Source organism: Bufo gargarizans, chromosome 9 (genome assembly GCF_014858855.1).
Source record: "Bufo gargarizans isolate SCDJY-AF-19 chromosome 9, ASM1485885v1, whole genome shotgun sequence".
NCBI lineage: Eukaryota > Metazoa > Chordata > Amphibia > Anura > Bufonidae > Bufo > Bufo gargarizans.
In genome coordinates, this window is record NC_058088.1 from 177269445 (window position 1) to 177286280 (window position 16836).

A 16836-nucleotide genomic window follows, 5' to 3' on the forward strand; every position below is an offset into this window, starting at 1 on the left:
GAATCTTCCCAAGGCATCAGATGTGGGTTAAGTCGTAACCTTTTATTAAGGCATAGTAATCAAAAGCTAACGTTTCGCCCTCCCAGGACATCTTTCATCATCATGTCATGAAGAAAGACCCTGTGCCGCCCGTTGGCTTTTTATTATTCTGCCTTAATAATGTTTAAAGGGGTTGTGTCACTTCGGCAAATGGCATTTTTTTTTTTTTATGTAGAGAAAGTGAATACAAGGCACTTACTAATGTATCGCGATTGTCCATATTGCCTCCTTTTGCTGGCTGGATTCAGTTTTCCAGACACTGCTCGTTTCCATGGTTATGACCACCTTGCAGTCCAGCAGCGGTGGCCGTGCTTGCACAATACGTTAGTAAGCCCCTTGTATTAACTTTCTCTACATGATAAATGTCATTTCCTGAAGCGACACAACCCCTTTAAGTCTGAAGCCATATCCAGGGCCAGAAACCCCTGGAATATTTCACCAAGGGAAGATTGGATCTCAAAAGCGGAGGAGGGCTGAAGCGGTGTGGCACGGAGGATTTGTATTGCTCCTCTAGGCAATGGCGAGAATACTTGAAGCCAAAGAGGACCAAAATGAACGGAAATATTGGGACTGAGGAGAATGTAGTCAGCTGCTACAAACACCTTAAAATACAGCACAACTGCATCCACGGACCCTTTAAAGGGTTTATACCATTATTGATGTAAAAAGGAAAATCAGACATCATATAGGACATGACAACCTCTTTCTAACAAAGCTAGAACCAGCCGTGCACTTCACATGGATCCAGAGATCTCCACATTCATTGCTCCAATGCTAGATTTATTTTCAGGCTGGCAACTCAGGGGGCATGCCCTTTCTGCTGCATCTTTCTCACAATCATTGCTCATGCAGCATATATTTTCTGCTGCAGCTGTCTCACTATAACAGCGCATGGGGTGTGTCCTTTCTGCTACAGCTTTCTCACAATCATTGCTCATGCAGCATATCTTTCCTCCTGCAGCTGTCTCACTATCACAGCTCAGTGGGCATGCCCTTTCTGCTACAGCTTTCTCACAATCATTGCTCGTGCAGCATATCTTTTCTGCTGCAGCTGTCTCACTATAACAGCTCAGGGGTGTGCCCTTTCTGCTACAGCTTTCTCACAATCATTGCTCGTGCAGCATATCTTTTCAGATGCAGCTGTCTCACTATAACAGCTCAGGGGTGTGCCCTGTCTGCTACATCTTTTTCACAATCATTGCTCGTGCAGCATATCTTTTCTGCTCCAGCTGTCTCACTATCACAGCTCAGGGGGGTGCCCTTTCTGCTGCATCTTTCTCACAATCATTGCTCGTGCAGCATATCTTTTCTGCTGCAGCTGTATAACTATCACAGCTCAGGGTGGTGCCCAAACTGCTGTAGCTCTTTCCCTAAGGGCTCATGCACATGAACGTATTTTTTTTTCTCTGTGTCCGTTCCCCTTTTTTTTTTTTTTTTTTTTTTTTTAGCAGCCCGTATGTGGAACCATTTCTTTCAATGGGGCTGCAAAAAAATAAAATAAAATGACTTCCGTATCCGTATATCCTGCTAGAACATGTCCTATTTTGTCCGATTTGCGGACTAGGACAGGCATTGTTACAACGTATTCGCCAAAAAAACAGATGTCACGCGGATGTCATCCTATATTTTTATTTATTTATTTTTTGCGGCTCTGTATTTTGCGGACAGCAAAATACATACAGTTGTGTGCATGAGCCCTAACAGAGGATATGGCTGGCGGCAGTTGAAGATTTAAACGGAGCACGTGCAACCACCTTAATGAGGTGGACGGAGAAATAAGGAAAAGAGCAAACAGCAGGTGGCGCTATACAGATACATTTTATTGAATACCTAGCTCCTTGGCTATGCAAAAAATTTTATTACATGCAATTACAAAAGTATTCAAATCCAGGGGCTGGTTTTAAAAATGTAGAATATTCTTCATGGCACAACCCCTTTTAAAGTTTTTTTTCACATTTTTTTATATTTTTTTTCAATTGGTAGCTTAACCTTAGAATGTGATCTGCAAGGGTTTAACACCCCGTGGCTGCACCCATCAGCTGTTCCAGACATGCACAGTACACACATAGTGGACGGAGCTGGTTACTGTAGCTCCATTCACATGAATAGGAGGACGGCTGCAGTAACCAACACCATCAACTACACAATGGATGGAGATTTTTGGGAACATCTTATCAGCACGGGTGCCTGGTGTCACGCCCCCACCGATCCATCCGATATATTGTTGAGGATAGACCATCAATATAAAAATTATGGACAATCCCTTTAAATAGATTATTTAAAAAAAGTATATATTTTTTTTCCCTCAGAAAAGCATCACCTCTATTCATGTTTTGGTATTGCAGCTCAGTCCTATTTACTGGAATGAGGCTGCGTTGCAGTACCAGACACAGACCATGGACAAAGGTGGCGCTGTTTCAAGGTGAAAAAAGCCTCCCTCTCCCCACTTTAATTTTTATTATTATTATTATTATTAATAATAATAATTATTATTATATTAATAATATTATTATACTAAATACTATTATTATACTATATTAAAAAGTACAGCTTGATGGACACCTTAAAATAAAGCACCACCTTTGGGTCTAAAAGCCTGTGACCCAGAGATTAATGGTTCTGCCGCTCAGAGATAGGGCTCATGCACACGACCGTATGTTTTTTGCGGTCCTCAAAAAACGGATCCGCAAAAAATACGGATGGCGTCCGTGTGCATTCCGTATTTTGCGGAACGGAACAGCTGGCCCCTAATAGAACAGTGCTATCCTAGGACAGTAATAGGACATGTTCTATTTTTTTTTGCAGATCGGAAATACGGAAATGGAACACGCTTTTTCTGCGGACCCATTGAAATGAATGGTTCCGTATACGGTTCGCAAAAACAAAACTGAACGGACGCGGAAAGAATATACGTTCGTGTGTATGAGCCCTTAGGGGCTGATCCACACTTGGTAGGGGCCACCACCTTTACGGATGCTCAGCTCTGCTACATTTCTGCTGGCTCGGTTTCCCTTTGTTTGCATTTTGCTGATTAATTCCCAGGCATTGACGGGAATAACACTTGACATATAGCGGTAGATCATGGCTACAGCTGATCAATGTTAAGTGCAGAATGCACGTCCTCATGCGGATCTTGTCTCATTGCTTAGATGAAGTCTCCACGCTAAGATCTTGGCGCTTTTAAAGTGAATCTCCGAAAATTCGGTCCCTATTCATTTCTAAATATATTTCTTATATATATTCTTATATATTAAGATTATGAGCTACAAATGACCCCCCCTACATTCATTTAAAAACATAACATTCTGGACGCTTGTAGCCACCACTAGGGCGAGCTTTACTGCATACTATTTTATTATTGAGTTCAGTGCATAAACTGTATACTGTAAGCTCCCCCTTGTGGTGGCTGCAGGTAGCCAGAATATTAAAATTTAAATCTATATGTATGTTCAGGGGATTTTGAGCTCTGTATCGGAAGAACAAACCTTTAGATCAAGAGATTAACCAGTACAGAATTTTAAACCTAGAACAAAATGGTGATCAGGGATAGATGGACTTTAAATGGGTTCTACAGGACTAGACAAAAGTGTGCTCTGGCCCATTCACTTCAATGGAGCTGGGCTGCAATACCAGACACGACCCATGGACAGGGGTGGCGCTGTTTTTGGAAGAAAGCAGCCATGTTTTTTTCTAATCCTGAACAACCCCTTTAAGTGCTCTTCAGTTCCACCAGAAATACGGCAGACTTCACAATAAAAGAAAGACTCCTGATCAGGTTCACTAATCCCATGAAGTATATAGTAAGAGAATGGCCATGTCTACATTATTCCAGTGCCTCATCCAAACTCGACCCGTCACATACTTATGTCTTCTATAGAGCCTCCATAAATAGTCTGCACACATCATACAACTAGAACTGTAAGTGGATATGGCTAATTGGGTGCCATGGAAGCAAAAGTGATGAACTGGTTAAAGGGGTACTCCAGTTTTATATCTTTAATATATTTGTTTATATAATAGGAGATCATACAATTTTCTAATATACATGTATTTAAAATTCTGCCTGCATACCTATATATGCCTTATATCAGGCAATTGACCCCTATATGCAGTAGAATGGTATAGCCCATGTATCCTGTGTAATGTATCCATGGCCTTACTGAAAACATGGCATCAGTCACGTGACACTCTTCACATCATATAATCCCTGACATTCAGTAAGCAGCAGTGTTACATGACATCCATGTGCAGAGTTATTACAGTAACTACATCACTGTGTGTATCCACACGGCTGCCTGTCTTTAGGTGGTGTAAAATGGCTGCTTGTCTCTAGGTGATGTCTGTTAGTGTAAAAAGAAAAACACACTCCGATATCGGCCTCTACACAGATACTGACTGATATGATGAGCTACTGCTACAGGTAGTAATACAGTATATACACGTTCTGCTCCTCAATACACTACTTTTCACCCGTTGGATATCTGAGCAGTTAACTTAAAGGGGTTATCCCATCTCGGACATTGGGTGGGGGGGCATATCGCTAGGATATGCCCCCAATGTCCTATAGGTCTAGGACCCGCTCCTATACTTAGAACGGAGCGGGTAAAGTCCCTGAGGGTGCAACGCGCATGCACGGCTGTCCTCCATTTATTCCTATGGGAGCGCCAAAAATAGGCGAGTGTTCCGTATTTTCGGAAGCCCCATTGAAATGAATGAGAAGCAGACTGCAGAAGCACAGCAACCGCTCCATTCACTTCTATGGGGCTGACGGAAATAACCAAGCCAGCGCTCGGCTATTTGAATGAATATAAGGCGGCCTGGCGCGAGCACGGTGCGCCTTCCGGGACTTTGCCAGCTCTGTTCAGAGGTGGGACCTGCACCTATAGGACATTGAGGGCATATCCTAACGATATGCCCCCAATGTGTGAGATGGAATATACCCCTTTAAAGCCAGGTCACATGATACTTGTGAGGATCACATGACTGACGCCATGTTTAGTCCTATCCTACAAATGCATTTTACAGGACTAAAATGGGCCAAACCATTTTCTTTCTTTAGGGAGAGGCTACTGTATGGAATATTATAAAGGTCTGCAAGCTTAATATAATTATTAAAACCGGAATACCCCTTTGCTGCCTGCGAGCAGAATTCCTGCTTCCTATATTGTAAGGCAGATATGTTATGTTGAGTCTGGGACCAGTGGGGAACTGAGCGGCCGGACCCCCAGCGCTCATATCCTATGGACAGGCGATGAATGCTGTTCGTGGGTCATCCCCTTTATGTTCTGATTTCCCCAGATTTTTCCCCAGATTGAATAATTTGTCTGTAGTCCTCTGTCAGTTGCGTGGGATAACTTTCCGTTTCTTCTTCTCGTCAGGTAAAGTCTCTGGCGGAGTCGATAGACGACGCTCTAAGCTGCCGATCTATGCACTGCGCCGATGAAAAGGGGAGTCTGGAAAAAGGCGAAAGCAAAGAGCAACACGGAGACAGCACTGCTACTTCATTCAGCGATGTCACCCTCTACATGGACGAGGGCGTGCCGGTGTCGCCCCTTTCTCTGGATAGACCTCCAAGCTCCGATCAGGACACTCCACAAGGAACTAGTTCTCGGCAAGAATACTGGGCCACTTCCTCCTCCCGGGAAGACAGTCGGGAAAACGGCAGCAGGCGGAGCACGCCCTGCATGGAGTGCCGAGACTTTCGAATGAGGGGGGCTCACCTTCCTTTGCTCACTATTGAGCCCCCTAGTGATAGTTCTGTAGATCTGAGTGACAGGTCAGACCGAGGGTCTCTGAATAGGCAGGTTGTGTATGAACAAGAGAACTGCAGCCCACACGGGACTCTCAAACAAGCACCTCACAAAGGACCCGCCCGCTCCCCACATCCGCATCGCCATTACCACCCAGATCCTCCGCCTCCCTCTTCGGACTCTGGAGGTGGGAATAATGGTACACAGGTGGGAGTCGGAGGTGGCATGGGAGGGGTACGGCATCTTCACCACGGCAAACAGGAACTTGGGGAAAACTCTGATGGGGATAACGAAAGTCTAAATAGTACCACCAACTCCAACGAAACCATCAACTGCAGCTCCGGCTCCTCTTCCCATGATAGTCTGCGGGAGCCCCCCAACACGCTGTGTAAGCAGACGTACCAGAGGGAGACCAGGCACAGCTGGGACTCGCCCGCTTTCAACAATGATGTGGTCCAGAGGAGACAGTACCGCATCGGCCTCAACCTGTTCAACAAGTAGGTGCTCGACGGGACTTAAAGGGGCATTCCGGTTGCAACAAATTATTCCCCATCAACAGGATAAAGGATAACAATTAGGGTACTTTCACACTAGCGTTTTTCTTTTCCGGCACTGAGTTCCGTCTTAGGAGCTCTATACCGGAAAATAACTGATCAGTTTTATCCTAATGCATTCTGAATGGAGAGCAATCCGTTCAGGATGCATCGGGATGTCTTCAGTTCAGTCTTTTTGCCTTTTCAGGACGGAGATAATACCGTAGCATGCTCCGGAACACTTGCTGGAATGCCGGATCCGGCATTTTTTCCCATTGACATGCATTAATGCCAGATCCGGCCCCGCAAAACGGATCAGTTTTTGCGGCCTGCGCATGCTCAGACTGTAAAAAATGTGAAAAAAAAAAATGCCGGATCTGTTTTTCCAGATGACACCGTAGAGACGGATCCAGCATTTCAATGCTTTTGTCATACAGATCAGGATCCTGACAAATGCCATTAGATTGCATACATTTTGACGGATACGGCAGGCAGTTCCGGCGACGGAACGGCCTGCCGCAGTCCTCTGCCGCAAGTGTGAAAGTGCCTTTAGATCGCTGGGGGTCCTACCACTGGGAGCCCCACCGATCACAAGAACAGTTACCCCCCCGAAATGAACTCAACGGTAGGTCGAGCATGCACACTGCCACTCCACTCAGCTTTACGGGAGTACAGCGATCCTCTATTTCCGGAACTCCCATAGAGAAGAATGGAGCGGCAGTTCACATGCCCGACCGCCCGCAACGTTAATTTCAGGAGGCTCCAGAGGGTTATGGGGTACCTGTTCTTGTGATCGAGTACCAATCCCCCACTGATCTAATAGTTATCCCCCATACTGTGGATAGAGGATACCTTTAAACAACCGGAATACCCCTTTAAAGAGGACCTTTCATCTCCACTGACGTGTCTGTTTTATAAATGCTTGTATTCTTCATAACCTAACAGTTCTGGAGCATTGTTACACATAACTCTGCCTTGTGCCGTTCCCCTGTTAATCCTCCTAGAAATTTCTGAATAAATTGACAACTGGTTTTTAATATCCTCCTTCTCAAAGGATGTGTCTGGTGCTCTCAGCACGGAGCCAGACTCGGTAGGGACACAACACCCTGTTGTCAAAATATTCAGAGATTTCCACGAGGAGTAACAGAGGAACAACACTGTGCAGAATTCTAAGAAAATATGCTCCAGAATTGTTGTTTCATGGAGAATAGAAGGGTTTTCTAATTATTCCTATTCTTTATAATCTTTCTTAGACACCTTGTGATGTAGATTGGACCTCATAGGTTGTGTGTGTGGGGGTGATGAATGTTACCGCATCACATCAAGCGATGTCACAGTAGGGGGGTCTCCTCTTGGTGCTGGTTCAACACACTGCACCCATCTTGGGACAGGAGGTGGTCTGCACTTGCTGGCAGTGTTTCAGTCTATTATGGACCACCCTCGTGTTGATGCTATGGTCCCTGTGGAAATGAGGAGCCTCGCGCATGTTGACATCGCCCAACCTGAGGCCCTCTTGAACCAGAAGAGCCACTTGTATGTCAGGGTAAGGCCTTAGTCACATAACCACTGCGGTCGTACCCAGAAATTTGCATGTACTGTGGCTTAGAACATAGCGTGCCATCGTGTCCTTCATGGTTCGTAGAAGGCCTGGCACGAGGGTTTATTTTCAACACGTTGGACTTGGAACTACTTACATTTGCTGAGATTAACACGTCTAGGTGAAAATGCTCATAATTCGCCTGTTTGGTGGCCCTTCAGCTTCCAACTTCCTTTGCTGGAGAAACCTTGGATCCACTCCATGAGGTCACTTTAGCTTGGTAAATATGTAGAAATGCACGATATTACTCCAGGAGTGACTTGGTAACATGCTTATGTTGCAGCCTAACATGTATGATACACGGCTTCCCACCTAGACTTTGAGCAGGGGTCTACAAGATGCTTCATCTAAGATGAGATGAAGTCCAAGCTTCAATCGAGAAGCACCAATTTGTGCCGACCACAACTCAAGGGCATTTCGTAGATGCCTGTAGCTCAGCGTAGACATCTTCATTTTAGATTGAAAGGGATATCTGCTCCTTGCTTAGGCAATGCTCCTCAAGGAACGGTTATGTGTTGCCATCTGCTGGTAGGAACGAGTATCTTAAGCCAGACCCTTGACCTTATCTGGAATCGGTGCAAACTTTATTTTTGTGTGCTTCCATTTGTGATTCTTAAGCCAAGTCCTCTGCGCTCCTCCATCTACAGGACATTGTCTTCTCCTATTCTTCACATCCCATATACAGCGTCGTTGGGAGCCCGGTGAAGAGCACAGTAGAAGTAACGTTTACTGCGGTCGTTGTGCTTTTTACTGTTGTGTGTCGTGATGCACTCGGAAACCTGATCCGCCAGATTGTCGCACGCCGCCTCATCGTTTTCTGACACCGCGCAGATTTAATCGAAACCTGCCTCTACTTACAATTATTATTAGTGCCTACATAGAAAGTGTCAACAAGCGGGTTAGTTGCTGTTGACAGATCTCATCGTGGCTTTAGTTTGAGTCTATATATTTGTTTTTGTGACTCCCTGAGGTATCTGGTCTGATTAAAGTCAGGTTGACATCTAAATAGATTTTTATTTTTTTTGAGGATTAGTCAGCAGCAGCTTGTTGCTGGTTTCCATGTGTTTTTTTTTTTTGTTTTTTTTTTACTTTGCACAGAATAAAAATAAGTGCAACCAACATAGAAGCTGATGAGGATATATTTTATAGAGATACTAAAGTTGCCAACAAGTGGACCCTGCAATTGCGCAATACGGCAAGGACCTGTGTGCCCTTGGCTCTTCCACTAATCAGGGCCCCGAGGTTCTCGCACACCGCCACTAGCTTCCCCTGGGAAACTGCTGGTTAGCCCTAACATTCATGGTTGCCAAAGCCTTTCTGACACCAGGATCTGCCGGGCAGTCCGAGTCCTACACAGTGCCACCATCTTGTCTTACATGAAATCCCCTATAACTTTGGCAACAAAAAGTTTCAACATAAGGGCTTGGTGCATAGGACTTTGAAATATAAAAAAAGCAAATCAGTCTGCTGGGACCTCACCCACCCTTCCTTAAACCCTCCTGGACTCATCCCCCCAACCAATTACTCCCAAGTTACACCTATTTTCCCACCTACTCTACACCCTATTGTGTCCTAGCCACCCCCACTAGACTCTCAGCATGTGTCCAGCCCCATTGTCCCTACACTAGCCCTACTAACTCTAGCTATATTGCCTATAGTTCGCCAAGACTCCCTCTACCCCCGCCCCCTTCTTCCACTAGGAGGGGCCACGTGGCCCCCTTATGGTTCCTTACGGGCATTACCATTGAATCAGTTCGATGGTAGTGACAACCTGAATGCCCCCTATCTTTCTAAGGGCTCATGCACTTTTTTTTTGCGGACCGTATGCAGAACCATTCACTTCAATAGGGCTGCAAAAAAAAAACCTGAAATTACTCCGTTCCCTGTTATCAGTATGCATTCCATGTCCTATTATTGTCCGCATTATAGACAAGGATAAGACTGTTCTATTAGGGGCCAGCTGTTCTGTTCCGCAAAATACGGAATGCACACTGATGTCACCCGTATTTTTTGCCGATTGCAAAATACATATGTTCATGTGCATGAGCCCTAAAGCTAAGAACATTACACTCCTTTTCTTAGAAGTGTCCTTTCCTTCTCCATTCACACCTAATATTTTGGTGTTTTTTTAATTTTTATTTAATAACTATTTCCCCCCTTAGGGGCTAGAACCTGGATCTTTTCATCCCTTGTCCTATTTACCTTGATAGAGCTCTATTAGGGTGAATAGGACTTCACACTCTCCCTGCTGCCCTGTGCTTAGTACACACAGCAGCAGGGAGGTTACCATGGCAGCCAGGGCTTCAGTAGCGTCCTGGCTGCCATGGAAACCAATCGGAGCCCTGCGACTTCACTGCCGGGGGTCTGATCACAACTGCCACCAATGAATGAAGAGGAGGGGAAGGGACCCTGTGGCCTCTGCCACCAATGATCGCAGCACCCTGTCATAGAGGTCGGGTGCTGGTTATGTGTTTCTGCCGCCGGCACCCGCCTCCTGTTTTTGTATTAATGATTTAGTGATCATCATTGGTGGCGCAGTAGCCACAGCCCCTCCCCTCCTCCACCCCTCTCTCTTCTCATTGGTGGCAGTGGCACAGGGGGGTAGTAGGGAGAGACTGCTTCCTTCTCCCCGTGCTGCTGAGGGATCATGGCTGCGCTGAGAGCAGCGCGATCCATGTTCTCTGATACGAGGCTGTGCAGTAGCGCAGCCTAGTATCGGTAAATAGGCAAATCCCGGTATCAAATCGATACTGGTACAAAAGTTATCGATTGGGTATCGATAATTCGATACCCAGTGCAACCCTAATAGGGGGCCAACATTATTGTGTGGAGGCAGCAGTACTATACGGTGGGCATAACTACTGGGTGGGAGCAGAGAGGGGGCATACTACTATGTGACAATGGGTGGCATTGGGCATACACAGAGCACTGAGCGGAGGCATGGCTTAGTGGAAATAAATTTGGCGTGGCACACTCCAGCTATTATCCCTCCTTTGGCTTTTCAGAAGTCGGGAGGTATGCTGTGTGAACCACGCCCAATGATTTGCTGACCCCGCACACTTGGCTTGACCCTGCCTCCTTCCATTTTGGCCCTACATACAACATGAGGCCACTTTTATGGTTTTGTTCCAGGGCCACTTTGCGTTCCCAATCCGCCCCTGGTATCAACAAATTACAGATTTTACAGATTTTTATAGAGTCAAACTGTAGAATCGGGTAAGTGAAATTGTGCAAAAGTGGAGTTCCCCTTTAAGCGTTACTTCTACACCTTGTTTACACCACAGGCCTGAAGCAGTTTGTGTACAAGGCATTATGGCTTCACTGACCACATGCAAAGTGCCAGACATCGGAGAATATCAAGATTTGTGAGCTGTTAAAATGCTAAAGTGACCATGTGATTCTTATGTGCGCCCTCATGTTTGGATACCCAGTGCACTGCATGACGGGCTACGGGGTTCGGCTCCCTGGTGTGACACATACAGACATGGGTGGTATGCAATGCAGGGTTGTGGTATACAATGCAGGGCTATGGGATAGGTGGGCATACAAGACAGGGGTGTAGGATTAGTGGGTATGCAGTGCAGAGTTATGGGATAGGTGGGTATACAAGGCAGGGTTGTGGCATTGGTGGGTATACAATGCAGGGTTGTCAGATAGGTGGATGTACAATGCAGAGTTGTCAGATAGGTGGATGTACAATGCAGGGTTGTCAGATAGGTGGATGTACAATGCGGGGTTGTCAGATAAGTGGATGTACAATGCAGGGTTGTCAGATAGGTGGATGTACAATGCAGGGTTGTCAGATAGGTGGATATACAATGCAGCGTTGTCAGATAGGTGGATGTACAATGCAGGGTTGTCAGATAGGTGGATGTACAATGCAGCGTTGTCAGATAGGTGGATATACAATGCAGCGTTCTCAGATAGGTGGATGTACAATGCAGGGTTGTCAGATAGGTGGATGTACAATGCAGCGTTGTCAGATAGGTGGATATACAATGCAGCGTTCTCAGATAGGTGGATGTACAATGCAGGGTTGTCAGTTAGGTGGATGTACAATGCAGGGTTGTCAGATAGGTGGATGTACAATGCAGGGTTGTCAGTTAGGTGGATGTACAATGCAGGGTTGTCAGATAGGTGGATGTACAATGCAGGGTTGTCAGATAGGTGAATATATACAATGCGGGGTTGTCAGATAGGTGGATGTACAATGCAGGGTTGTCAGATAGGTGGATGTACAATGCAGGGTTGTCAGATAGGTGGATGTACAATGCAGCGTTGTCAGATAGGTGGATATACAATGCAGCGTTCTCAGATAGGTGGATGTACAATGCAGGGTTGTCAGATAGGTGCATGTACAATGCAGGGTTGTCAGTTAGGTGGATGTACAATGCAGGGTTGTCAGTTAGGTGGATGTACAATGCAGGGTTGTCAGTTAGGTGGATGTACAATGCAGGGTTGTCAGATAGGTGGATGTACAATGCAGGGTTGTCAGATAGGTGAATATATACAATGCGGGGTTGTCAGATAGGTGGATGTACAATGCAGGGTTGTCAGATAGGTGGATGTACAATGCGGGGTTGTCAGATAGGTGGATGTACAATGCGGGGTTGTCAGATAGGTGGATGTACAATGCGGGGTTGTCAGATAGGTGGATGTACAATGCGGGGTTGTCAGATAGGTGAATATACAGTATACAATGTAGGGTTGTCAGATAGGTGGATGTACAAGGTAATGTGCTCAGTATAAAGACCCCATACGTCAGATCACTTCTGTACATGTCTATTATTTGCATTATTAGATGTTTAGTTCTTGTGCTGCTTTGTGCTGTTTTAAAGGCTTGAAGAATGTAATAATTGCCCCCAGTATAACGATGCTGGCCTCCTGCACATTACCGGGACCACCAGGTATTGGGTCACGATGACCATCATAAGCTTCACTGGTGACAGAAGTAATAAATCCCCTACCGGATGGTGTGAACAGGCGGATTACGTAGCGTGCGTGAAGCCCCGGACTGCGGGCTCTGTACGTGTGGCCGATGTGTGATCACAGCCATCTGCTGCTTTTATGGGACAGACTCATATTTCTGATATTCTACTAATTGTCAGATTTACTTACTGACATTTATAAGTCTTTGAAAAGATTACTGACAACTTGCTCATCCTTCATATAGTAAAACCATGACCGTACGTGATCTTGTACATGCCTCGAGTCCTTCCATTTCAGACTTGTTTGTTATGAAGGTCCAGCTGGGTGTTACCAGTTGGAGGGAGTGCCCATGCACATCCTGGCAGCACTGATTTTATAGCGTCAGACTGTGCAGGGACATGCCCCCAATTGATAACACCCAGCTGGACCTTCATTGCAGACTGCTGGCAATTCGTTCATAACTTCTAGCAGGAATAATAGAGAAACGGCACAGCCTAGTCATAAGAATAGATGCTCCAGAATTGTTATTACATGGGGGATCTTTAAAGGGGTTTTCCGATCTCCGACAATGGGGACATATCGCTAGGACATTGTCTCAGATGGGTATACCCCTTTAAGCACTGTTACTGGAAATAATCCCTTCCTCTACTATTGTATCATGTGCTGATGCCACAAGAAAAAAAAAACTATCAAAGTATTCATCTACATCCCAGTTGCCATCATAAACTGAAAATATAGCGAAGTTCCGGATCTGTCACACCATGGACACCAACAGATCCCAAGTCCATTTGGGGTACAGTCATGGCGTGGTTTTTTTTTTTTTTTTTTTTTTTTTCCGGGCATGCAGCCCTGATTTCATCCAATATGGCAGATTCTGTGACGGAGTCTCCATTGCATGTCTGAACATATAGCCTTGGAGGCATGGTGTCAGAATAATTCGGAAACAGCACCCCTCTTGTGAAAGGTCTATGCCTGATATTGTGCCTCCGAGCTGTAATACCAGATACAGCCCACGCACAAGAGGGGCGCTGTTTCTGAAACTAAGCAGCCTTATTTTTCTGTTGGGAATAGTTCTCACAAATATCAATATTCTAGTCCACAATTCTGCCTATGGTCCCTAAGGTTTAGACCCATCGTGTCCAAAATCCTGGCTGTTTTAAAAACTACACCTCCCAGCATGATTTAAAAGCCTGTTGCTGGCAGGGCATGCTAGGTGTTATAGTTCTGTATCAGCTGGAGAGTAGCGCAGTGGAGACCACGTGAATTTTGGCCTAAAACTTGCATTTCTCGTCTTTAATTGGCTTTCTTAGGTGGAAGCGAAGTCCTCTTGTGTTCTGGTGTAAGCATGTGGCAGAAAGACACTGACGGAAATGAGGAGGCTCAGGACGCGACAGTTGCGCATAATGTGTTGACATAATGGGTTCCTTGTACCCTGAGCAGATTGCACAAAGGGTTGCAGGATTTTTGTTCCCCCCCCTACTAAGAAAGACTAAAACTGACCATAGACATAAGATTAGGATTGGCTAGAAGATGACTGATCAATCGACGATCGACATGCCAGACCAAACTTGCAGATAAAGATAGGTCATCAGTAGTTCATTTGAGGAAAACCCCTTTAAGGGAATGTTCACATGATGCGTCGACAGAAATCTGAACCTCGCACTCTGCAATTTGAACCGCCACGGATGATTAGCTCCATTGTCCGTGGACTTAGCGTGCTTCTTATTTCCGTGGTATGTTTTTTGTTTTTTTTTCACAGTGTGGCCAATAATCGGCATAGAAATTATTCATAACATTTGAACGGGTTTGCAGGAACTCCATTCACATGCATTTGATCGTGACAAATCCGGGATGTGTAATCAGATCCTGACAACATGCCAGTGTATAAATAGAAGAGGTGGTCACCCAGACAAAGACATGTGTTTGCTGAGTGACCTACTAACTAACCTACCTTAACGAAACTCTGTATGGAGGGGAGTGGGTTGCAGCAAAACACATATACATGCAGGGGCGAGCTAGGATCTTAAAGTGGCCCTGGAAAAAAAAAAACTAAAAGTGGCACTATGTTGTAGACGGGTCCAAATTGACAAAAGACAGGGCGACTCAAGTAGGCAGGGACAACAGATGTAGGCGGGGCTAGCAATACCATAGTGCAGCACAAAGTACCACCCCTGCAGAACCAAATACCATAGAGCAGCACTAAATACCGCCCTAGCAGAACCAAATACCGTAGAGCAGCACAAAATACCGCCATAGCAGAACCAAATACCACAGTGCAGAACCAAATACCGCCCCAGCAGAACCAAATACTATAATGCAGCACAAAATACCGCTGCCCCTGCTTCAGTCTTCAACTGTATCACCATTGTGAGGAAGGAGAGCACCTGTGCCACCGGCCAGGGGCATGAGTACCTGATACTGCTAGCATTATTACTACTGAGAGCATCAGATCATTAGGGCTTGAGCGGGCCCCTGGGCATCAGCCCAACGGGAAATTTCCCTGCAGCGTCTGTGGCCATGTATACATGTATTCTACAGAGATATGTAACGTTACAGGAACACACCAGGAAAATGGATACCCTGTGTTATGCCTTGTGCAGGGATTGAGGGGGTGGAGCATGACACAGGAGTTCAAAGACCACCACGGATAAAAGCCATGCGTCACATCCTCAGGCCCTAAGTGTAAAGGGTTTCATTTTGCCTGCAGTGTTCCATTGATTTAGGGTACAGTACAACTTTTTGGATGTGGCCTAAGGGATTGTCCTTTTGCTAAATTATTATATTTTTTTAAAGGGTCAGAATGCTATTAAATTTTTTTTTTTTTTTTTAAACTCATACTTGTCTCCCCCAATTCCCCCCCACTCCCACTCCCATTTAGAGATTTTTGGGTCACCGCTGGTTCCTCTTGATGCCCAGGAAATAGCCGCTCAGCCAATCCCTGGCTGTAGTGGGTCACCTGTGTGTCAGGAACTAGAGACCAGCGAGTACTGAGAAAGCATCAAAGCCGGAGCGGCAGGGGATCGGTGAGGTGGGTATGACATTTTTATTTTTTTTATAGCATTTTGACCTATTTTTAAAAATCTTAATTGGCCCTTTAAGTTATCGCTATGTTGTAATATTGAATCATGGAATTTTCGACAGACTTGATTCAATCACAAAATCCACACCGCATCCGGTTGACGTGCCAGTGATCTAGACTAAATACCCATAAACCCGCCTGTTTTTGGTTCACGCTATAGGAGTATTACAGGAGACCTAAAAACACCTTTTTATTGGGACAGTAAATCCGCAATGCTGATGTCAATGGGATTGTAGTCATTGTGGGATCCCTTAGAGGATCGTATGGTGCTGATTCATGGGGAAGAGGGCGCATCCCGTGTCAGCACTGATAAAGCTGTCCTATAAAAAGGCGATTATGAGGAGTTTTATGTGTTCGAAATTATTTTGCTTGAATGTTTTTGTTGTAAATCATTCTCCGCCCTGGATGTTCAAATATGTGGGAAGACGGACCTCGACCTCCACTGCCGTGGACCCCTAACTAATTACGATTTTAGGAATGCTCGCTATTGAATGCTTTTCAAGAACTCTGTCTGTGCTTTATATGAGTGTAATACTTCATTCCTCCTGTGGAGGCACTGTTCGGAAATTGAACACTTGCTGTCCGCTGCAGATTACAGTTGATGGGTGGGGGACCTAACTTATGGTCTGCTCATTATTGCTTGCCCCTTCTTTCAAAAGGATTACTTTTCTAAGGTGTTGTCCAGGGTTTTGATATTGATGGCCATCAATTTCAAATGGACGGTGGTCCGCCACCCCACAGGTTATCGGCGCCAGGTGAACACAGCTCCGTCCACTGGGTAACGGATAGTGCTGGTAACTGCAGCACTTCTCCCATTCAGTTCAGTAGGAGCAGCGCTGCAGTTACCAGCTCTGTCCACTACACAATGGACAGCGCTATGTAGTTCTGGCATAGCGTACCACGCAGGGA

The 16836-nt window shown here is 45.5% G+C and overlaps 1 protein-coding gene across 5 annotated transcripts in view; it reads left to right on the forward strand.

The window, feature by feature from the left end:
* Window positions 1-16836, forward strand: part of IQSEC2 (IQ motif and Sec7 domain ArfGEF 2) — a 200155-nt gene that overhangs the window by 168003 nt on the left and 15316 nt on the right. For all 5 annotated transcript variants that reach the window (XM_044305346.1, XM_044305350.1, XM_044305348.1 and 2 more), the window contains one exon: window positions 5418-6286. In XM_044305346.1, coding sequence (XP_044161281.1) covers window positions 5418-6286 — 869 coding nt within the window. The remainder of the gene's footprint in view (window positions 1-5417; window positions 6287-16836) is intronic.